At 33.7% G+C, this 23659-nt stretch overlaps 6 protein-coding genes across 7 annotated transcripts; 1 reads left to right on the top strand and 5 right to left on the bottom strand.

The window, feature by feature from the left end:
• The first annotated feature begins 428 nt into the window (after positions 1-428).
• LOC125841917 (homeobox-leucine zipper protein ATHB-7-like) lies at positions 429-1239 on the top strand. Of its 2 annotated transcripts, none has more exons than XM_049521109.1 (2): positions 429-767; positions 961-1239. In XM_049521109.1, the coding sequence occupies exons 1-2, from the start codon at positions 447-449 to the stop codon at positions 1210-1212; spliced, it is 573 nt and encodes a 190-aa protein (XP_049377066.1). In that variant the 5' UTR covers positions 429-446; the 3' UTR covers positions 1213-1239. The 2 variants fall into 2 exon arrangements, with proteins under 2 accessions (XP_049377066.1, XP_049377065.1); XM_049521108.1 differs by having other exon boundaries at positions 955-1239.
• Positions 1240-2098: 859 nt separating this feature from the next.
• LOC125842603 (ubiquitin-60S ribosomal protein L40) lies at positions 2099-4576 on the bottom strand. Its single transcript, XM_049521901.1, has 5 exons — positions 4416-4576; positions 4234-4320; positions 3918-4020; positions 2357-2423; positions 2099-2267 (listed from the first exon to the last, which is right to left on the bottom strand). Exons 1-5 carry the CDS (start codon positions 4516-4518, stop codon positions 2241-2243), a joined length of 387 nt encoding a protein of 128 aa, XP_049377858.1. The 5' UTR covers positions 4519-4576; the 3' UTR covers positions 2099-2240.
• A 906-nt stretch (positions 4577-5482) lies between these two features.
• LOC125841281 (methionine gamma-lyase-like) lies at positions 5483-9375 on the bottom strand. The gene is made up of 3 exons (XM_049520381.1): positions 8874-9375; positions 8359-8715; positions 5483-6296 (listed from the first exon to the last, which is right to left on the bottom strand). The coding sequence occupies exons 1-3, from the start codon at positions 9301-9303 to the stop codon at positions 5728-5730; spliced, it is 1356 nt and encodes a 451-aa protein (XP_049376338.1). The 5' UTR covers positions 9304-9375; the 3' UTR covers positions 5483-5727.
• Positions 9376-15167: 5792 nt separating this feature from the next.
• Positions 15168-22650, bottom strand: LOC125842087 (embryogenesis-associated protein EMB8-like). The gene is made up of 8 exons (XM_049521291.1): positions 22137-22650; positions 21859-21987; positions 19571-19702; positions 17924-18066; positions 17750-17847; positions 17574-17668; positions 16784-16837; positions 15168-15792 (listed from the first exon to the last, which is right to left on the bottom strand). Exons 1-8 carry the CDS (start codon positions 22548-22550, stop codon positions 15574-15576), a joined length of 1284 nt encoding a protein of 427 aa, XP_049377248.1. The 5' UTR covers positions 22551-22650; the 3' UTR covers positions 15168-15573.
• On the bottom strand, positions 20788-21977 carry LOC125842088 (uncharacterized). Its single transcript, XM_049521292.1, has 2 exons — positions 21859-21977; positions 20788-21442 (listed from the first exon to the last, which is right to left on the bottom strand). The coding sequence occupies exon 2, from the start codon at positions 21412-21414 to the stop codon at positions 20947-20949; it is 468 nt and encodes a 155-aa protein (XP_049377249.1). The 5' UTR covers positions 21415-21442; positions 21859-21977; the 3' UTR covers positions 20788-20946.
• Positions 22642-23375, bottom strand: LOC125843237 (uncharacterized). Its single transcript, XM_049522448.1, has 2 exons — positions 22805-23375; positions 22642-22653 (listed from the first exon to the last, which is right to left on the bottom strand). The coding sequence occupies exons 1-2, from the start codon at positions 23363-23365 to the stop codon at positions 22642-22644; spliced, it is 573 nt and encodes a 190-aa protein (XP_049378405.1). The 5' UTR covers positions 23366-23375.
• Positions 23376-23659: the final 284 nt, after the last annotated feature.

The raw sequence follows: 23659 nt of genomic DNA, 5'->3' as shown, positions 1-23659 counted from the left end.
GAAAAGATAAAAAAGAGAAATAGTACCTTAAAAAGGTTAAAAATTACTACTATTTCTGTTTTAACTCACTATTCAGAGAGTATCCTTATCCATACTATAAACATGCATACCAAATTTTATATCATCATATAATCATAACACTCCAAAACTAAACATGTACACCCTGGAGATTCAATTCACCCAATTGAATAGTACTATCAAAGGAACTGATAAATCATTTTGCAAAAGAACAAAAATCCATCTCTTTTTATTTTCATATGTTAAGAGGATAAAATAAAGAAATTAAAAAGAAGTGTACCATATAGCGATAGACACCTAGTCTTTATTTTGTCATTACTAGAAAACATTTAACGGCCCACCAAATGTAGACAGTCGTATAGTATATTTTTATTTAATATAAGAGCGTATATCGTGCAACCTAGTAGAAATTAAAAGCACAACTGAAAATGGCTCCAACAAACTCAGACATTTGGGCTCAATCAATTATGTGCAACGACAACATGAGAAGAAGGTTCAATGATGAGCAGATTAAGTCATTAGAAAACATGTTTGAGACAGAGTCAAGGCCTGAATTGAGGACAAAACAGCAATTGGCTAAAAGACTTGGCCTGCAGCCAAGACAAGTAGCTATATGGTTTCAGAACAAGAGAGCTAGATCGAAATCGAAGCAACTTGAATTGGAGTATAGAATGCTTCAAATCAGTTATGACAACTTAGGTTCCGAATATGAATTACTGAAAAAAGAGCATGAATCCCTCCTCATCCAGGTAATTTTATAATCTTAATTAACACAGTCCGTCTTAGGCTGAACAATTATTACAATACCTTGTATATATATTTGTTTCATTTCAACAATCTTCACACACAAGAGACTCGGCAGAAGGGGTTCAAAAGTTACTTTAGATCTAAAAAATCAACATTCTAGTTGAATTTTGTAGTCTTTTATGTTTACAGCTGCAGAGACTTAGAAAGTTAATGGAAAAGGATGAGAAAGATGTCATTAAATCAGAAACGGAAGTGAAACAAGATGATTTTGGCTTACCTTTGTGTGAAGACAGCAGGGGAATTGACTACTTGGGACCAGAATCTGATATTTTAGACATGGCACAAATAGCTGATGGCTTATCGGAGATTGAAAATGGATACAACTTCGAGTCGAGAACGTTTCTTCATGATAATACTGCTTGTACATCACCATTGTGGGAATTTTAATTACTTTGCTGTCTGTTACACAACCTTTTTGTCAGTAGAACCTAAAATGAATGATGAATAATGAGATGTAAACAATCATATATATATGTACTGCCAAAACTCATACTTGTATAGTTGTATGTATCTACTAAATTAAAGATGGTTTAAACAAATAGGTCAAGAAAGCTCTGCACAGGAAGCTAAGCTCTTAATAAAATCAGTAAAATTCTCCTTATCCAACCTCGGAAGATAAGTTCATGATATGTTCTTGTTCATAACAAGTGCATGCTCGAAGATAGGGGTATTACATTCTTCAGACACAGATATTTGATCATCGGACTCAAGATATCATATACTATATGTCATCTTAGATAAGCACCGATACTTATATCGCTTTACTTTATCCCATTTTCCATGATATTGACGAGCTTTTAGGTTGGTAGACTTAAGGTGTAGAAAGAAACTGTCACAGATAGGAAATGGGAAAGATAAGTGATGTCCAATACACTTTTTGGCTCAATGAACGGGAAGAGTGGATGTAATTCAGCTCAAACAAAGTGACAGGAGTATCTATTATATTACTTTTCAGTTCATGCGACAGTCAAACACCAAAGCAAAATCATGTATACTGTAGTTGAACTGTAACAACAAAACGCCCTTTGGTGGTTGTTAAGTAACATTAGGTGAAATTGAAAGTAAACACCACATGCATATTAGTGTGTTTTAATACATTTGTGACACCCACATTAAGTTGTTATATTTGGTAGTCACTACTCACTATATTACTTGAGATGCAATTAGCATTTCTAATTTTGTTTGAAATTACGATTAGGATGTCAACAAGAGATCTATTGTGTAACCATAGTTGATGTTCTTGGCTCACTTCGGAAAATATAACAGAGAAAGATACTAAACAAAATAGCTCAAAATCTTTGATATAGATAAAACACAAATTCATCAATGTTTTTAGGATAAAATTGAACAAGCAACCCAACAATACGTTTCTCAACATCAGCAACTACATGTTGACAGAAATTCAAAATCACCAACTACTTGATCTTCTTCTTAGGCCTCAACTGCAATACCAAATAAATGGTAAAAGTTAAGTGAGAAATCAACATATAAGAGTTTTATAATGTGTCTTGAAGAGTCTAATGAAATGAACCTGGTTGCTGTGCCCACACTTCTTCTTGCGGCAGTTGACAGCACGGGGATGTAGGCGAGCATAGCACCTTTAGAAATAAAGAAATAATTAGAAACAAAAATGCATTGACCATACAAAAACTCAGTTTTGACACAGCTAAAACTTTTTCCCACTTCCAGCTATTAACACATCTACACTACAACTACATCAATTTTGATAGTCAAACTTTGACCATTGACTGTTTGAAATAACAATATAAAATGGTGACATATTTCATGGTTATAATTAAATAAATGAGACATGGATACAGTTGTAGAAAATACTTCAATGTTTTCTCATAGTTAACAAGGAGTTAAATTACCAAAACTTAGTACCAAACCAAAACCTAAACCTTAAGAGCACATACAAATATACAGTAATCTAGAAACGTCCCAAGTGGTGCTGTTAATTGCTATGATTTGTTATTGAAAAAGCATATAGTCAATGATTTTTAAGGCAGACAGGACCATCAATGCCCTCAAAATAAGAAGTAACTGAAATGAAAATAGAAGTTGGCAGTAGAGACCACATAAACTTTCTAGTTACAAGGCCATCATGTCTAGCAATTAAAACCAAGTCACTTATCCTGTTAAGTATAATAAAGAGAAGTTGCTCAACAATGACCAGAGTGCTCATTAACATAAAGTGACCTGCAGACCTAGGATTTGTCATCTTGAATGGTAGAAACACTATAAATGATTTAAGGTGAGAAAAGTAGCAGAATTCAACATGTGAGGTTGAGTCCGGTGCTCGATGCAGTAGTGACCTCTAGCAAATGATGAACTAGTCACTACCCCAAGGCATTCATGAGTAAGAAAAAAAAAGGTTCTTTAAGGGACATGGTCAACAATATAATGGAGGCACAATTTATTGTAAATCATGGGGAGAGAAGCATAGAAATGTACAACCACTAGTGAGAACACATTAATTTTCACGTATGCAACTAACCTAAAGCACATGCAGAAGCAGGAGGGGCTACCACTTGAAATCATGCCAGGTATTTGTTCAGATATACCTTCCTCTATTATGAATAATATATCAAACTGACACTCCAATTCTCATTCCCTCATGTTGGATCATTATTTCATTACGAAAAAGAGGGAACATTTTAGAAAAATCAACTTAAGATTCCACGAATGAAATGTTACACTTTGATTAAACATCTTAAAAGGTCTAAAATACTTCCCATTATGAGACATCAGAAGAAAGTCAGTAAATACGCAATGTCTATTTAAGAAATGAATGTATAGACCCTCTACAGAACTTAAAATACTCCCCATTATGAGACATCAGAAGAAAGTCAGTAAAGTTTACATGGTGTTTCCATCACATTGAAAATATAAGCAACTCTACTCTGATAATGTACCGATTCAGAAACAAATAATTCTCTAATATATGTCCCTATATGAGCTTAATAAATTTGGGTACTAGTAGTATTAGGAAAAAACGCAGTAAAACACACATATCAGAAGGACTAGCACAAATATGATCAGAACAATAAAACTACATATGAGGAGCAACATAAGTTCAATGAAAGACTTACTTGCGGCAAATCATCTTCTCCTGATTGTACTTCCTAGCCAAAGCCATCAAAGAAGGCTCAATAATTCCTCCACGAAGCCTCAGCACCAAATGCAAAGTCGACTCTGCAATTGTTCACATCCCATAAAAAGGCATCAACTTTTAGCTAAATTATCAATAACCCATAAAAAAAAAGTATCAACTTCTAGCTAAATTAACAATAACCCACAAAAAAACATCAACTTTTAGCTAAATTAACAATCAATATATCAACCAGGAGGAAGACTGAATCACTTAACAATGGCACTTTCATATAGACCAATAAATTGAATTTATACCTTTCTGGATGTTATAGTCAGCAAGAGTGCGGCCATCTTCTAGCTGCTTACCAGCAAAAATCAGCCTTTGCTGGTCTGGAGGAATTCCTACAGCACCAAAAAAGACATACACAAAATCCTTATACTCAATGATAGAAAAAAAAGTGTGTTACAAATTTAGCGAGAGTACAAAACAAACAAACCTTCCTTGTCTTGAATCTTGGCCTTGACATTGTCAATAGTGTCACTGGATTCAACCTCTAGGGTTATGGTTTTACCCGTCAAAGTTTTCACGAAGATCTGCATTTTCTCCGCCTCTCACCACCAATATTCACTCTTCTTCTCTGCTCTGCTGTTTCTTCATCTCTTAATCCTTTTATATCTAGGGTTTATAGTCAAGTGACGGAAGCCCATTGGGCTTCGATAGGTTCTCCCCAGGAACTGGGCTTGGAACAATGTAACTGGAATCCAAAAGGAGGACTTTTATCGATAAATTAGTCTCTTTTTCTTTTTAAGAACTAAGACATAAGAGATCTATCAAATTTTGATTTTATGCAATAATAGTTCTCATTTTTTTGAATTTTAAAGAATAAGGATTTCATAAAGGAATAACTAAGCTACAGTTTAACCTTCAAAAATGTAAGTTAGTCATTTATTTGTATCATGTACAAAAATAATAACAAATGATGCATTAGCGATTCAAAATTTATCAACTTAGACTTTTGTTTCATTACATAATCCATGAGAAAAATTGGTTGTGTGCTAACCAATATTTTTATTTGAATGACTTCGGTTTATTGACGAATTCATTTTAGGGATTATGATATGAAAAATTATTTGATGTGAATTGTTGTAACATGCTTGTTTGGTATATAATAATGATAATGACATGTCTAGTGTAATATCACAGCTGGGGTTGGGAGGGGCAATGCATCAAAATTTTATCCTTATTTTGTGTGAGGTAAAAATATTGTTACCGATCTACTAGTATACTCAATTTTATTAACCATGATGAGGTAAAAATGTTGTTTCTGATCTACTAGTAAACTCAATTTTATTAACTATGATATTGAAGATCCAAGGTACATAAAATAATAAATAATTTTTTCTTCAAACATGTTGTTCTTTAATTTTCGCCTTCAATAATTCAACCTATGTCTAGTCGGCCAGAAGTTCTTTAGAACCTAAAGTCATGTCAAGCATAACTTGTGAGATAATATGATATGAAAATATAAACTTTTGCACGACTCAAATTTATTTAATACTAGGGACATAAAATGAGGAAAAATTGCAAATGACACCTCAAGGTAACATATAGGTACGTTTTTTACTGCAGGCACCATACTTGAAACACAAACATGGGCCGAAGGTACATAGTTAGATAATGCTACAAAAAAAGTAGGATCCATCCTTTCACAAAGCAAAACAAAGCACCATAGCAACTTAACAAAGTTCAATCATTATTTATTTTTAGAAAGGTAACATAACAATTAACAAAGTTCAAATTTTCAGCTTCTAAAAGGGCATTTTCTCTTGCATTTTGGATAATGCCTTGTCAAGCTGGCTCCATTTTTGTTCCAAGGATCCATTATACCCGATTGACATCCGCACCAATCCAGGTGAAATCCCAGCCAACTCCTTCTCTTCATTGTTCAACTCGCTGCTCGTGCTAGAGCCAGAGCACGACATGAGAGTCTCGTAATATCCCAAACTCACAGCCATGAACCCAAATTGGGTAAAGTTTTGCAAGACATTCATCAAACGATTAGCACGTTCCTCAGTTTCCATGTCCAAGCAAAGAACTCCCCCATAACCATAGTCTTTATTAGCCATGGACTTGATAAGTGCATGATCTGGATGGTTTTCTAGGCCTGGATAGATCACTTTCAGCCCAAGTTTGGTCATCCTAGAAGCATATTCCAAAGCCCGTTTGCAGTGTTCTTTCATTCTCAGGCCCAAGTGAGGAAGTCTTTCTGCAAGTTCAAAGGCCACCTTCGGGTTCATTGTTGGGCCCAATAGCATAAGAGACCCTTGCTGAAGATCCATCATGGAGTTCACAAGACTTGCTGGCCCACAAACAGCACCTACCAAATTAAACAATATCCTAATTATCACCTTATCTTAACAATTATAGGCTATTATATTGAAATACAATAACTCAATGACATGCAAGAATATAGCCCCAAAATGTGTGGAATAAACAAAAAGAATGTATGGTCGGTCTCATCTTTCTTTATTGTGTCTTTAAGGCCATAATAATACATTTAATTGATGGTCTTTTGAGTTCAATGTATCTAGAAGATCTAGATAATGTTTCAGGATATATACCTACACAATAACTAGAAATAAAAATAAACTGAAATACTATTAATCACTAATTATTAAGATAGATTGGAGATAGGATAGGATAAGATTATAGAATAATAATTTTAATTTCACACTATAAAACGTAAAAGAAAGCTCCATTCTTATTTTTTTTCTTTCTCGTTATTTATCCAAATATCTTCATTTTTTAGAAAAAATAAAAATAAATTGAAGATGAACCTTTGATAAGAATAAGTCATAATAATTTATTTTTTGAAAAAAAAACATGCATATTATAACGTACTATCAAGATCAACCAAATCTACTTTGTCAGATATATATAAAAAAAAATACGAAGGAATATTCCTATGAGGATAGAGCTAAAATATTACAAGACAATATTAAAACAATTATGAAGATGACCTCCATTTCTGGTGAGTTCACTTTGCTATTTGCAGAAGCCACGTGTTTATTATCTAAAATAACTTAGCCAAAAATATGACCACTACTGCTACTGATAACTAGGACCAGATTTAAGAGTTCATATGGAAGTTCATTTGCGAGTCCATATGAACTCAATAACTTTTACCGAGAAGTTATACATAACTTTTTATACACATATATTTGAATATTTACTAATTAATAATTATTGTAATAGCATGTTGAAGTCGGTAAAATATTCATAAATTTAAAATTTAAAATCTCGTATGGTAGATATGGGATTTTTATAAATATTTTGGAACACATGATCACCCTTCAACATCAAGTAGGTACATACATGTCTTTTTTTTTTGGTAGAAAGGAGGTACATGTCAGTTATATCACATGTACATGCACCTCAACTTTTACGAACTATTCCGGACGGACGGGACACCATAAACTAGTGTTTTTTTTTTTTCAAAATAAATAAATAATAATTTAATTTTAAACCACAAATATACTATATATACGTTTGTACCAAAAAGGAAATAAAAACTCAAGGTAGCAAATCCAATTAAGAAAACACGTGAAATCTTATCTCTAAAGTCGATTTAAAGAGCACTAGCATCCAATAATGTAAAGACACCAAAAGTTAAGCACGTGTTAAAACATAGTCCCTAGCTAAAATCAATCTTTCCAACCTTTCAAAAAAATAAATATCAAATAAGTTTATCAATGGAGTATCATTTTTCACAATATTTCTCTTTAGTTACGTGTCGATGTCGATGAGCGTTAGTTGGAAAAAGATATAAAAGGTGGAAAATATGATTACAACAATGGACTCTATCAATTCTCAGTAATCATGACTAGTTCATCATGCTAATAACCACTAATACAATTTCATTTTTGTTCTGTACGTGCAAATTTAACGTATGCATACCAAGAATTATAAGAAAGAGAGAATTTTAGAATTGCCTTAATTAATCTTAACTATTGAGTACCATATTCTTTGTATTCCTAAGAAAAGTAAATCAAATTCAATTTTATAACGAATATGCAGTATTTATTCTCATAAAAAGTTAGGTGAAAGAACTAACTTTACAACTACAATTGGAAAAAAAAAAAAGTGGGTCTACAAATAATTCAGTTTGAGATTATCGACTGTACCTTTTCTTTAGGAATATTCAAGGTTCACGAAATCAAAATTTGCCAATAAGATTCATTGTTCATTTTAATTACGTTTCAAATTTGCAATTAATGATTTCCTTTTCAAAGTCGAGGAGATTTATAGTACAATTTTCGTCTAAAATACTAGCTTCCCATTAAATATAAATCGAAACGGAAATATTAATTGATGACTACAATGCAGAGGAGTGATGTAACTGAAACCAAAGGAAGGACAAAAATAGAGAAAATTCAAACCTGCAATGATATCAGCTGCACCGCTAATGTACTTGGAAATGCTATGAACAACAACATCAGCCCCCAGTTTCACCGGCGACAGCACCATCGGAGCAAAAGTGTTGTCCACCACCACTGTCACACCTTTTTCATGCGCTATCCTGCTCAACTCCGGGATGTTAGCCACCGTCAGCGTCGGATTTGACACTGACTCAAAATACAGCACATTTGTTCTCCCTTCAACTATAGCTTCCTTAACCATTTCCAAATCCCTTACATCCACAAACGACGTCGTTATGTTACAAGCCCTCGGTAAAAAATGCGTGAGCAACGCATGGGTCCCACCATACAACGTCTGCGAAGCCACAACGTGTCCACCTGCACACGCCGATTTAGCTTATTATCTCTTCCTCTTCAACTAAATAACAACACACTACTCCATTTGAATATATTATATAAAAAATTATCATTAAAATTAAAACGTATAGCTATTGAAAAAGGGGGAAAAATTATGGGCAAAGGCAGCAGGTGTCAACCTGAACTGCAGAGCTGTAACATCACCGATGATATCGCCGACATGCCGGAAGCCGTACAGTAAGCAGCTTCCGTTCCCTCAAGTGCCGCCATGAGGCGACCGAGATTGAGCACCGTCGGATTGAAATGACGGCTGTAGATGAAGAAATCACGGTCAGGACCAAGTTCTCCGGCGAACATGCGGCGCATCGTCTCCGGTTCCATGACGGTGAAGGTGGCGGAGGCCTCGATGGACATGTTAACGCCGCCGTGTTCGCCAAATTCATGGCGTGCATTGGCTAACGCCGCCGCTGGATCCTCCCATACAAGCGATTTTGATTGTTTTTTGCTCACGAAAAAGGAATCGTCGTGATGGTCGCACTCATCGGAACCCGATGATCTCTTCTTGTTAGAAACAACGATATTGGTGTTTTGGTTCAATGTATCTGCCATTTTTGTGGAGAGAAAAATCAGTAGAGCCTCTTTTGATAAGTAGATTTGGGAAATTTAATCGGTGTGTGTGAGAAAAATAAGGGGAGAGAGCAGTCTATATATAATCGAAAAAATATGAGAAAATAATTAATTAAACCATACCAAAATTAAGGATGGATAATTACAATTAAAATAATATTGACTAGAGTAGTTATTTTATTTCTTTTTCAGTTTTGTGTTTTCACTTGTGTTGATTATAATCCATTTCAGGAACAAACAGATAAGAATGGAGTGAGATCATTAAAGGAAATGCCACTAAATACAATTATGTAACCTTCAATTTACATTTGACCAACACAAAACGTATTATTTTACATTGACCAAACAAAAAATATTTATATCATATAGTCTCCGTTCTAAAATACTCTCTCCGTCTATTTCTATTTGCCATATACCTATTTTATCATTGTTATTAATGGTTTAATTATTTCCAATTACATTAGATAACTTATGATCACAAAACTGGAAGACAATTATTATATTAGGAGTGATATAGTAAAATTATCAATTTATTTATTATATAATTAAGGGGTGTACCAAGTCAAAATGTATGAGAATAACGAGAAATTATATGTTATTATTTTCTTTTCGCAAATCAATCTTCGAAGCTAAGTTAAATGAAATTAATTTAATATTTAAAAGTATACAGAAAATACTTAATAATTATATTTCTTCTCATTTTAATATTTTTACATCTTGAAATATTGATCAAATTTCATATAATTTGAATCAATAGAAAATAATATAGTATATATTTTAGGACAAAGGGATGTATAGTCAATGTTGACTAGTTTATATTATAGATCGTAGAAAAGTAACTAGTGAGTAGCAAAATTGAATTGGTAGAACGAATCTACCCGTCCTTCCGACTATATTAGATCAAGTACGTATTTGGGAAATAATATCGAAAAAGTATACCATGCAGAGAAAAGGTAATTTATTTAATTTAGAATATATATTAGCCCAAGAAATTGCACTCCCTAATTTGAAACATGACACTTGGCAGAACAAAGAGATGTAGTGTAACATATTTTGATTAATGACATGAACCAAGGTGCTAGGTTCTAGTTACAAGGTGTGATATCTTCATTATTATTCGGAAAATTATAAAAATCGAGAAGTAGGAAGACTTTGACCACTCATAATTAAAAGAAGTCTGTTCTAAAATATATATATTTGTGTCTATGATATAAAATTCGAATAAAAAAATGTATACCTCAAAAATATGAATCGAAGTTTGAATAAAAAGAGATGGATAAAGAGCCCAGCTCTTGACCCATATTTTCTTGTTAATAACTATGTATATGACATAAAAATGTCAATAACCAAAGGCATATGCGTGTGTGTATTGACAATTATAATCATGCTCTTGAAAATCTTGATTCGTTGATTTCCTATAGTTACTTTGTGGATCTTCTTAATAATTATATATAATAATAACAAATTTCAAATTGTTTTCGATAGCCCTTTTGGAAGTACTAAACAAATTAATTTGCCTACTCTTTATTACATATACAAAATTAGATATAGAAACAATTACTCAATACAAGTAAAGCTAAAGCTTTTGTGGTCCTTTTATAGGGATATATATGTATATAGGCATGATTCATGAGAGTTACGTTACAAGATTACAAAATCTCTTTCACAATCTCTCCACGTTATATATGAAAACAAGATAGATAGTATGTAGGTACATATATATATTTTGCTTCTTTCCTTTACATTCTAACAGATGGAGCAATGCAAATCGATTCTCAAGTAAATTGTCACTTTATGCGGGGGACCTATGATGATACACATTCATCAACTACATATAGATTATGTAGTAGTTTCATGATCTCACACGCAGAACATTTTATTTTTATCAAAGATTTTTATTCAGGAATGTAGTGAGATGAATATCATCTCTTCATCTTTTAACGATTTCACATTCAAAAAAACTTGAATATAGATGAACTTAAAAAACATTCTCTTTAATGGGTATATGCATCGTGGATATAAGTTAGGAAAAGTTATGTATTTGACCGCTTTGTCCAATGTAATTACATTTGTTAGCCAAAATAGAGTATATACTACTTAAATATTGGTATAAAACCGTTGAACTTCAAATACGGTCATCTTGATTATAACCCAATTTTTATTTTTATTTTTATTTTTACTTTTACTTTTATTAAATAAAATATATCCTTCCACGACCTAAGGGGGGGAAATTGTTTTTACGGGCAACGTTGAAAACAGAAAACATATCCCTAGAAGAGAATCATAATTACTGCCTGCAACACCTTGGAAACATATATTCCATGCAAAATTAAATATTGTTAAAATCTTGAGGAATTTCATGCAAAAAAATTGATTGTTTCATAGTGCCCCTGGTGAATTAGCAGTCTCACAACAAAAGAGGATTCACAATTTAACTAAACTTTACAGGTTCAATTGTTGAAGTTTTTATTATTGAATTTATTATATTTTTAAAATTATAAATTTATGATAGACTATATTTAATTTTATCGGCTTAGATGAATTAGTGGAAATGATGAATTATATCTATATTATTTAGCAATAAATATTAACGTGCTTATTAGTATGTTTTTTTAAACTACTAATTAAGACACGCCCATGACCATGTGGATGATATTCTGACATTAACTAAATTTAGCAATAATACATATATTAACATGCTAATTACGTTTTTAACTATTAAAACACCCCTCGACCATGTGTATGATATTCTTTTATTAATTAAATAATATATGGTTGTAGCATATATTTTTCTTTTGGTGCAATTGTGCAAGCAACACAGAGAAGAAAATTTCAAGGTGGCATTTATGATCAATAAAATGAGATTAATTGTTAAAATTACTCTAACTCCCTCCGACCGTGGATGATATTCTTCATTAACAATATTTAGCATTAATAATACATATAGTAACATGCTAATCACGTTTTTTAGCTATAAAACACCCCTCGACCATGTGAATGGTAGTCTTCCATTAATTTAAATAATAGAGTATATGGTTGTAGCATTTTTCTTTGGGTGCAAATGTGTAAGCAACACAGAGAAGATAATTTCATCGCTGATATTTCATTTATGATCAATGAGGTTAATTGTTAAAATTACTCTAACTTACAAAAATATATTACTCGTAATTCAGTCCATCTTTTATTTTGGTCGAAATGCCATGGAGAATATTTAATTTCTAAGGTTTACATTTTATTTCCCAGTTAGATTAAAAAAATGAAAGATCAGTTGAAACTCTGGGATGAAGAAATTATTATTAGTTCAACCATTTTGAATGTAACAGCTTGCAATATTAAAAGCTACCAGCTTTACATTAATTCTGATTAATTTATTTAAAAAAATATGATATAGTGCATATACTAATTATATGCTAATTACGACTATCAAATCGTAAAAAAGTCAGCTTATCATTTATCAAGCATACAATTTTCCTTCATTCAGTGAACCAAAAGAAAATCGTGTTAATAACGTGAAAGAAAAAATATAATAATTCAGGACACATTTTTTGAAACGCATGAAACACACAATTGAAAATTATATTACACGAATTAAAATATTCGATATAGTAATGATGTAGTATATAACTTAAATTCTTACGTAAATAAAATTCGAGATCGTACACCGTAAATATCGTCCAGTAATTTATGTGAATAATTATATATGTATGTCTACGTCTACGGACAAGGAAATTCCACATATATACTGATAAAAATCAAAATATTGAACTGCAAACGAAAACTATTTATCTGTACAAAAGTCCAAAAATATAATTTTGGTTGGAATTTTGTGATATCGACAATCTATCTCAAACAAATTATTGTTAAATTGACTTATAGAAAGAAAAGGAAAAAAAAAATTGTATAGCAGTTTTAGAAGGAAGTTAAAAGAGTAGTATGTAGTTTATTTTCTTTTTCCAGAATACTAATTGATTCTATAAAGACAAGAAAACATTATTTGAAAAAGCAAATGGCACATCTTTGTTCTTAATATATATATATATATGTTGTTTAAGTAATATTGATACATCCAAGGGAAAAAATTGAACTTCATATAAACAATATCTTGTACAATTTTTTGATGATCTACGAAATCTTGTTTGACATGTGAAATTTTGAATTGACTTTGAAGGAAGAATTCACTAGTACCACTAGTATACGTTCTTCTTTTATTTTTCGAATTTTCTTATTATCGACGTGAAATGAACTTCAATAAAATTATTAAAAATATTCATATAGTTGATTTTAATTTTTAATTTGTTTAAGATTGAAGCGTAACTTTAATTTCTCATAATCTCACATGTTTGTGTATACAAACACATCAATTATATACTTTTTACCCTATTCAGATAAGAACAAAAGAGTAAACGACCTCAGTATATATTTAATTATTATTCATGGTCCCTCTACTTGTAGGGTGGTTCTAGAAGGAACGAGAAAAATTGAAATATTCAAAAAGTCCTAGTATAGGAAAAAAAGGAAAAGAAATTAAATAAGCATGGATAAGCTCTATTGGATTAGCTGGAGGATTATAATAGGATGTGCGTTTCCTTATCATGGTCAACTCATCTACTTCCTATCGATCTATTCGAGGCTTATTAAGATTTCAATTAAATTTTACTGTATACAAAATATTAAGTAGTAATTTCTTTTCATTATTCAAGTCTTAGTAATCAATAAAATTATCCTTATCTATATTCGTTTGTAAGAAATAATTATAAACATCTTGTAGAATTAATTGAAATGCATGACTCGAACACCACAATTATTAAAAAGCCTCACCTAACTTCTATGAAGAAGACGTTATCCGTATAACTTGGAACAAGAAAAAAAGACAAAAGAAATAGGATGTCTATTATAGTACAAAGAAGATGAAGCTGAGCCAGATAAAAAGGCACATGTTAATCTGAATTTTGCAAGTGCTAAGGTTTTTGTCCATATTGTGAGTTTAGTCTACCCCACTTTGATAAATACAATTAAGAATGACCAACAACTTATAATTAGGTGCTTCCCACTTCCCATTAACTCCCTAATTGTTTGTCATCATCTTTATCTTTTCCACAGAAAATATACCTCTAATCGGTATTATCCACTAAATGGGTTTTTACAATTTTAAGAATGTTGTATAATACAAGCAAGCACAAATTTAGTTGATGACTCCACGTAGGGTTATTGTCCTAAAACGTCACATTTTTTTTCTCATTCAAAAATATCATTCATACCGAAAAGTGATATATTCGACAACCTTTTTTAATGACGTGACACATGATTTGATTTTTAGAGGGAAAAAATAGAAATGATAAAGCCCAACCCGTTTTAAACAAAAACCTCCCATCCGACCCAATACTGTGCATGTATAACAATGAGGCAATATGGATCTCCATATATGTAGAATATAGTGTTTAGTAAATTTTTACGCTTTGTTTGAACGGTTGTTATGTATTATTTCATAATACATCGTATTATAATGTATTATATTATATTGTAACGTACTGTTTTAATGAATACAATGTTTGGATAGATTACATCATTCTCCGTTTTAGTTATATAATGTCACACATCCATAATTTGAATGATAAATGTACCAAAAAAGAAGGGTACGGGACTACGGGTAGAGTTACTATGAAAATGTATGATAAAAGATGAAATATATTTATTAGGTAATATATAAATGCAAAATAAGAAGAAAATAGTAAGGTAACAATGCAATCACACCAAATCAATCGCTACATGAAATCGGTCTTTTTTGTTATCTAACGATGAATTTAAACAATACAATACAATCTAATTAGGTAACAATCAAAACAAGCTTGTATTTAAACTAGCAACACAATACAATACAACAAATAACAACCATCCAAACAAGGTGTTAGTCTCAACTTCTGCCGAGTTAACTCCATCTTCAATGAGGAGCATAGAATTGCAGTTACAGTTACTAGAGTACAACATCGACCACTTGGCAGGCCGTAGCAATCTATAAATAGAAAATTTCCTTAAGGATTGTTCTTGACTAGCTTCACCAAACAACACTATGGCTTATACAATTCTTGGATGTGTGGAGGATAATCAAAGAATAGGCTCCATGTTGCAGAGCATGAATACCAAGAACTCGCCAAAATTTGACGATTTATGATACATACATTACTGTCTCATCAGACAGTGCTTGATATGTGCCTATATCAAAATGATGGAATATTCAAATTCGTTACCTTGTTGCTATACCTCAAGGTGTTGGAATCTTTCAGTAACACCGTTGTTCACAGTCTCCTGATTACTAGCACATGCAGCTGAAGCAGATTTATCATGTTCTATATACTCCAAGAAGTCCATCATATGTGGATCAGTCCATGGGCATCCTCGTGGTGCTTCCGGACCTGCCACCCAACCAAGATGGCCTCCTTTAGGGGTTACGATCAACATACAGTTTGAGTTCTCCTGAGGGAACAACACAAAGCTTAGCTGCAATGTATGCCTTCAAGCACAAACTAAATACATTGTGCATGCACTCATACAATTGAACAAGAGGCAGATCCAGGATTTGAACTTTATGGGTTTGTGATTTTCTGAACCCATAGTTCATTTGATTTTCTGCTTCACAACTTATTATTTGTCCCTATCTAATGTTTTTTTAACACGTATATTGGGGTCTCAGCTGAAGCTACTGGATTCAGTTGAACCCCCTCACTATTTATACTGTAGATTCTGCCCCTGAGTTGAGCCTCCTATAGTGGTCTCAAGTCTCAACTATCATGTGATGACTTTATGCCAACAAGCTTAAAGGCACTAAGATACTAACTTTTTGAAGCACACAAGTTAAATTAGGCCAAATAACTCTTCCAGAAACAATTTGATCCTTTTAAATAAGAAAACCAATAAGTCACTACTAGATCCTAACTTGCCTTTCCATATACCACCAAAGACATTTAATTTAGCTCTTCTCTTGAGACACATGCCAAGTCAAGAAGACATCCAAGTTGATATGCAATATTATTAATGTATTAGATAAAAATGAGATGGGAGTAAAGCATATTTTACTTTGTTGCCACTTGCCAATGTCTTTTTTCTTCATACTTAAAACATAATCCTTAAAATTGTTCCTTTGTGATGTAAGCTCTCAGAAAGTAAAATTGAATATTTTACTCTAATATGATTATCTAGCTTTTCCAATCTAGCAGACTGAGAGTATAACAAACTACCAGTGTTTCGCCTGACTGATCCATACAAATTATAATGAATAAATGGAGTCTGGAGACTACGAAGAAAACAAAATCTAAGGAAGTATCCTTGCTTAGTAAATACTTTGACAAACAAACAATAAGAAACTGCACGAATAACCAAATTATTATTTTTTTTGGCAGAACATCAACAAACAATGAGAAAATATCAACAAAATAAAATGGGCTATGAGAATGAAGATAGTATCTACCTCAATATCTTTACGAGGGATTCCTCTGGCTGGAGCAATTGGATCATTTGCAGCCTCCACAAATAAAGAAGAGTAAGTTAACTTTGCATTTTGTCTTAGTTACCACTTACAGAATCTTAACAAGCATAGTCCCTTTTTGATAAGTTGATTACGCAAAACTACTTCTATATTTTTTAGCCCTCTCTTTTGCTTTTCCTCCTTTCTTTTTTTTGAGGAGAGACACAAAGAGATGGAATTTCTTTAAATCACAATGAGACTTTTGATTATGTCAGTGCAATATTCTAGACAAATTGTCTGTCTCCTATAAAGATCCAAGAGTCAAATATGGAGAAATGTGATTCTCTACTCTATATATCTTAGAAAGCAATAGTAGTTAGTGCAATGCTTTTCCTAGAATCTGGTCCCAATTACATTTCATAAAAATCCTTCGCATTTTATCAAGAAAAGTAACTCTTGTATTAAAATGAAAAGTGTGAAACGTCTATTTGATAGTAAGTTAACCAAATTGCATAAAGGTACATCTATGATGTGGGAAAAATCCTACAACAGATAACTACAAGCGTGTACTGTCTAACGGAAACACAAAGTTAAACATATATTCTCTCTCAAGTTTCAGCTTTATTACATGGAATTTTAACTTATATGATATGATGTTCAGATTTTGTCCAAGAAGAGTAACACTTTAACTCTCCTGACCATGAACTGTAGACCTATAAATGGCGTCTGAAGTACGATAAATAACCACAAACAAAAAAGAACAATGGAGAGTAAATGGCTGAAACAAACTTACTTGGATACAAAGCAGAGGTGTGCAGACATTTGTAATGGAATCTGAACTGCTCGAGTTAGAATAGTAATCATCCACAGACTTGAATCCAAATGAAACTGCAAAGTTGAAGGCAATTACTGATAAGTTCAGATGCAATCATTTACAACTTTTTTATTACTACATACAAGAATAAATACCTCGTGTCAGTCCATCATCAAATTCTCTAACAGTTTTGGCATTGGCAGCTAATGATATATTAAATTCGCCTTCCATATCTTCAAACAGTAGAGCATGCCTATAAACAAGAGATCTAGTTTAAAAGAGGTAAAATGTATCCCGAGCAAAAAAGGAAAACTGAATTATGAAATTACTTTTTGAAAATTTTGCGGAGAGAATTTGCTAATGCTTTGTCATAAACATTGTTAAAGCCCTTATGGAAATCTTCGTTTGCAATGACCAAATTGAATGGATTGCACAAGGAAACAGCACCTGAGAGAAGGCAAGAATGAGATTCCTGCAATGAAACAATAAAATATGAGAGATGGGCAGTACATGGACTCCTGCAAGTAGATAAATTGAAATAATGAACTCAGAGCAATGGATTGAATCATTGAAAGGTAAACACAAACCAAAATAACAACTCCAGTGAACGCCTACAGACTTGTGACCAATCAGTCGAGCACCCCCACCTTTATTGTGTCTAATTAAATTGACAGTAGATGCATCATTAAACAAATAAATTATTAGAAAGCAGTTTCTAAGAATTCAAGTACTCCATCCATTCCGACTTTATTACATCATTTGCCTATAGATTGTCTTTGAAAATACAAATAGTGCAACTGATAGGCAATATTGTTGAAGACAAATACAGCAACTGGTAGTCAAAAAAATTTCCAAGAGTTATTTTGATCCAGAACAAAGAAAGCACAATGTTGACCCAGGACAAATGGATGGAGACAGCAGTGCTCAATTACCTACGCACGTATATAACCACAGCTACCAGATTATGGCATAACTTCACATGTCCATTCACCATTTACTGCTGACTCTCTCAGTAGATATTGACTGTAGAGTGACTCCAAAGATAACTTTCAATATAGTTAATAAAAAAAAATTCCAGTTCAATGAGTGTTTATCGAGATGTCTCAAGGATCTACTTGGGATAGAAGAAGGTAATACATGCTACTGTAACATCCCCTTCTAGTTAGTTTCTTAAGCAGCAACATTAAATTCCTTTTTATGTAGACTTAAATCAGGCTACAATGGAATGAGGTTTTCAGAAGGTCCGTCTCACATATCACTTGAACCAATTGAACTACTCAAAGCACATTAAGAATAAACAAGAGTTTGGGGTGTTCAGAGGATGAAGAATCATAAGAGCCATATCGATGGAAACATGGGCTAGCAGTTAATAAAGTGGAAAACCTAGGAGACCAAGGTTCAAATCCCAACAGAAAAAAAGTATTAGGTGATCTCAGTGACTCAGTTTTACCATCTTCCTAAGCCTTGGTGGACAAAGTTACTTGAGCTTGTGCTAATGAGAGGTAGAAAATATCCGGTGGAATAGTTAAGATGCGTACACGCTGGTCAATATACACGATCTTTATAAGAAAAATGGAACATCATTACTAGATGGTCTAATTATCAGAAAGCTCATGAAACCCAATTCCATTGACAAACATTCAGCTATACTAAGCACAAGAAATGATTGAGAAAAAGAAAACTGGGACACAACTGAACATTTTTCCTCAACATACTCTATGATGTAACTATGTTAGGCGCTAGCATCCATATATAGAGTTTTCACTTTTTCTCAATAAACTGTATGATGTTAGCCAGATCACTAATGCTCAGCAGAATTTCAGTACTAAATTTAAATATGCTAACAAGTTCACCATAGCATCATATTCATACCAGATATTCTTTAGAACAGCTCGTACTGAAGATGCAAGGTAGATCAGTACAAGGACAAATGGAAGAGGAACATTGATAAGCACAAAGTGAATTGATTGAGTTACCTGTCCCAAGTAGCGAACAAGAATATTTGCTCCAAGAGACCAGCCTATTGCATATAAATTTGCCGCTGGATAGCGGTTGCTGACATGTGCCACCACTTCATACATATCCCCAAGAAATGAAGCTGAATAGAACTGCATAAATTAGTTCAAAGGAAAGCACGTAAATACGAAAGAGGCAGCAACACAGATAAAGAAGGAGACAATAGAAAGGTTAAATTTAGTTAGTCATTCCAAGAAAGAACAGAAATGTAGTTCTTTTATTCAGCATTTACTTTGTAACTAGTTTGTTTTGGTTGGAGGCCTAGTTCCTGATCTTGGAAATAGGTGCTCTTTAGTTTGTACTTGTTCCTTGATGGTATGGTAATATTTTACATTTGTTACCAAAAAAAATAAAAAATGAACAGATAACTTTTACACGGCAAAGATGATTGTGTTCGACATTACTTTGAAGAGGAAGAGTAATATCTTAAAATAATGTTTCACCTTAATTCGATCAATTCATGACCAGTTGTTTGTTTCCTCTTAACAAATTGACAAGCTAAAAAATCTAGAATACTTTGCCAGTACTATTTGAGAAATAAAGCTGACCAAGTTTCGAAATTATGGAGTTAATTATGTTGTTTTATAAGTGAAAATGGGGCTATAATATGGAGCTATAATGATACTATTAATAATGGAGTTAATTATCAGAAAATTCAGAAGTTCAATGAGGAGCTATAACGATAATCAAACTTAAAGAAAGTCTACAGCACACATCAAGAACTGGGTAACAAAGAACTCCTTTCTATGCGAAAAATGGAAATACACATTGATTTCCTACTTTGCCTAGGACAGCTTGAACATAAAGCTGTCTCTGATACTCTGGTATGAGCTAGATTGCGAGTTTGAAGGTGTATAGATGAAGAAAAGTATCCAGGACCAAAAGATATGGAAATTGAGAATTTAGAGATTATTATTGGAAATTCTTCCGTAGTTGAACTATAGGGGACTTGGAAAACCTTTCTTACTTGTTTCCGTTGACTATGGTTTAAATCCTTTTTGAAATCACTTGGTGAAAGAGATCATGTCAAGCAAGGGAGGGGAACCAACATTCTGTGAAGATAAATTTTTGAGCCCTTCCGAAACAAAAGTCCAAGTGAATATTATTTGCATAAGCAATAGATATAATCAACTTTAAAGAGTTTTAGTCTAATAATTGATGCAATGGAAGCAGAAACTTATACTTGGTTCAAAAAGATCATTCTTTTAGCAATCATATGAAAATCAGATTTAAAACAAAAGGGCATCAATGCACTGATGCCAGAAAAAAAAGTACAGAAAATATACTGAGCCGAAAAAAAAAAGAAGCAAAATGGGCAATCATATAGATAATTGTTCTACTCGTTAGCTTTCTCCAGATACTTCTTCTTTTCTTCGTCAGTCATGAAAGCAGTGAGGGGGAAAGACTTTCCAATTCCTATAGGAGTCTTGAAGTGAATTTTGTTCTGAGCAGGATCCTCAATGCTCATCTCAACTATTGGCACCCACAGAAATAGCTGCTTACTCTTAACTCCAGTCATTTTCTTCATTCTTCCTTTCTCCACGTAGGCAGTGACCTCTGTGGCGTAGCTAACTAGAGTTTTTGTTGCGACAAAGTAATGCTCGTATGGAGCCTTTTGTTTCATCCACACAAATCCAGTTTCGCGAACACAGCCACATTCTTCAAGGTCCTTAAGAGCAAGGACACCCATGGGGAATCCCAACTCTTTCAGGAGCTCAAGAGAATGACTATAGCAATCTTCAACTCCATATACAATTTCTGCTCCTGCACGCTCATCTTGGCATGATGTTTTATCGCTGGCCATTTTGCAGTGGTATAAGATCGAAAAAGCTCTGTATTGCAAGGTGCGGCAATTCAGGTTATGGTGTGATGCTTAAATATACACAAAGCAGGAAGGAGAAAGAGAGGGCAGAGCAAGGTTGTTGACTGGCAGTTGTGCAGAAGGGATCTAGTTGATAGTGTTGTTCACCTAACTAGTTGAACAAAAACTTCCCAAAAAATGGAGTCAAATGGACAGCACAAGATCAATCAACCGTCCACAAAAAAGGCTGCCAATTCCCATCAACTAACCATACCAACAATTATCTCTTCTTAACCAAAAAGTCTGATTAACAGATACAAACATTGGCCAAACTCCACCAAAAATCACATCAAAACGAATAGCAATATCAGTGAGGAAGAAATTAAAGATCAAATCTTTATTAATGTATCAATCAACCAAAGTAATGAAAGACCAAGACGAGAGTACCTGGGGAGTTGTTACAGGACTATCTCCACATCCTCTACTATTGAATACCACAACTCTCCAACCCCTATTTCTAGCTCTCAGCAGCATATGCCTCACGTACGAGTCATCGCTTCCCCCAGTCAGACCTGGCTGCAATTACTCTCATCAGATCAGTTCCATTCTATACACACACCCTTACTTTTAGAATCCAGAATCCAAAGCCAATGTGTATGTCATACTGAAAATTGCCAAAAATTATAAGTCTCTATCAATAATGAAGCAATAGAAAGAAGACCCACAAGCAAAATGAGCAACGGGGAGTCGGGAGGTAAGCTACGATCGTCGCCGGATACCCAATCGAGAGCGACGGAGCCATCATCCTTAGTCCGCAAACACTCTCGCCGGAGACGAACGTCAGGAACGGACCTAAAGAAAGCTGCAAAAATAGTTTCTATATGGCGATTCCCAGCGGCGATGGGATAAGGACTGTATGGATTATGAAGGGATTTAAAAGCAGTGAGAAACTTGTCTCGAGCTCCGCCTGTGACTTCTAGTGATGGATGAGGAACTTCGCCGTCCGACATTGCGGTGGCGCAGATAGTTTTAGTACGGCGGAAGGTGACGTGTCGGGGAGGGGAAGAATCAGAGAGGTTTTTGAGATGGCGGAAGGAGGAGGATATAGGAGTGGCAGAGCCAATGGTGGCTCTAGCCATTGTTTGGTGGGAGCTGTCCCCACCGCTCACTCTGCTTTTTAAAATTGGTTTGTAGCTTGTTGAAGAAGATGGGTGGTGCTGACTGGTGCAACTATAACAAATACTGTACATAAATATGGAGTATAAGAACTAAAAAAAAATACGAATACAGAGAAAACAATATGTATAATAAGAAATAAGTAGATAATATGTGAATAATANGATGGGTTGACCGGAATGTTGACTGGTACCGGGATGAACCGGACCGGAATTACCGGTACGGATACACGGTTTCGTCCCGTTCCACTATATACCGAGATGGAACCGGAACGGACCGGAATGGAACGGGACGGGATAAACGGAACGACACATNGAGCGACGGAGCCATCATCCTTAGTCCGCAAACACTCTCGCCGGAGACGAACGTCAGGAACGGACCTAAAGAAAGCTGCAAAAATAGTTTCTATATGGCGATTCCCAGCGGCGATGGGATAAGGACTGTATGGATTATGAAGGGATTTAAAAGCAGTGAGAAACTTGTCTCGAGCTCCGCCTGTGACTTCTAGTGATGGATGAGGAACTTCGCCGTCCGACATTGCGGTGGCGCAGATAGTTTTAGTACGGCGGAAGGTGACGTGTCGGGGAGGGGAAGAATCAGAGAGGTTTTTGAGATGGCGGAAGGAGGAGGATATAGGAGTGGCAGAGCCAATGGTGGCTCTAGCCATTGTTTGGTGGGAGCTGTCCCCACCGCTCACTCTGCTTTTTAAAATTGGTTTGTAGCTTGTTGAAGAAGATGGGTGGTGCTGACTGGTGCAACTATAACAAATACTGTACATAAATATGGAGTATAAGAACTAAAAAAAAATACGAATACAGAGAAAACAATGTGTATAATAAGAAATAAGTAGATAATATGTGAATAATAATATTAATATTTACTATTTTTCTTACTTTAATATTTAACTAATTCTCGATATCTATATATTTTAAGTAGAATTGTATCCTTCATAATACTTTATCTAATTATTTTTTTCTAATATTTCCTCATCTATTTCTCCTCAAACTCATGATCAACCTCTTGCGCCTCTTCTTTTTACATGGTTGAAACATTTCAATCTCGTTTCTCTCGT

Source organism: Solanum stenotomum, chromosome 10 (genome assembly GCF_019186545.1).
Source record: "Solanum stenotomum isolate F172 chromosome 10, ASM1918654v1, whole genome shotgun sequence".
Taxonomy (NCBI): domain Eukaryota; kingdom Viridiplantae; phylum Streptophyta; class Magnoliopsida; order Solanales; family Solanaceae; genus Solanum; species Solanum stenotomum.
This window is presented reverse-complemented; position numbering and strand designations above follow the sequence as displayed.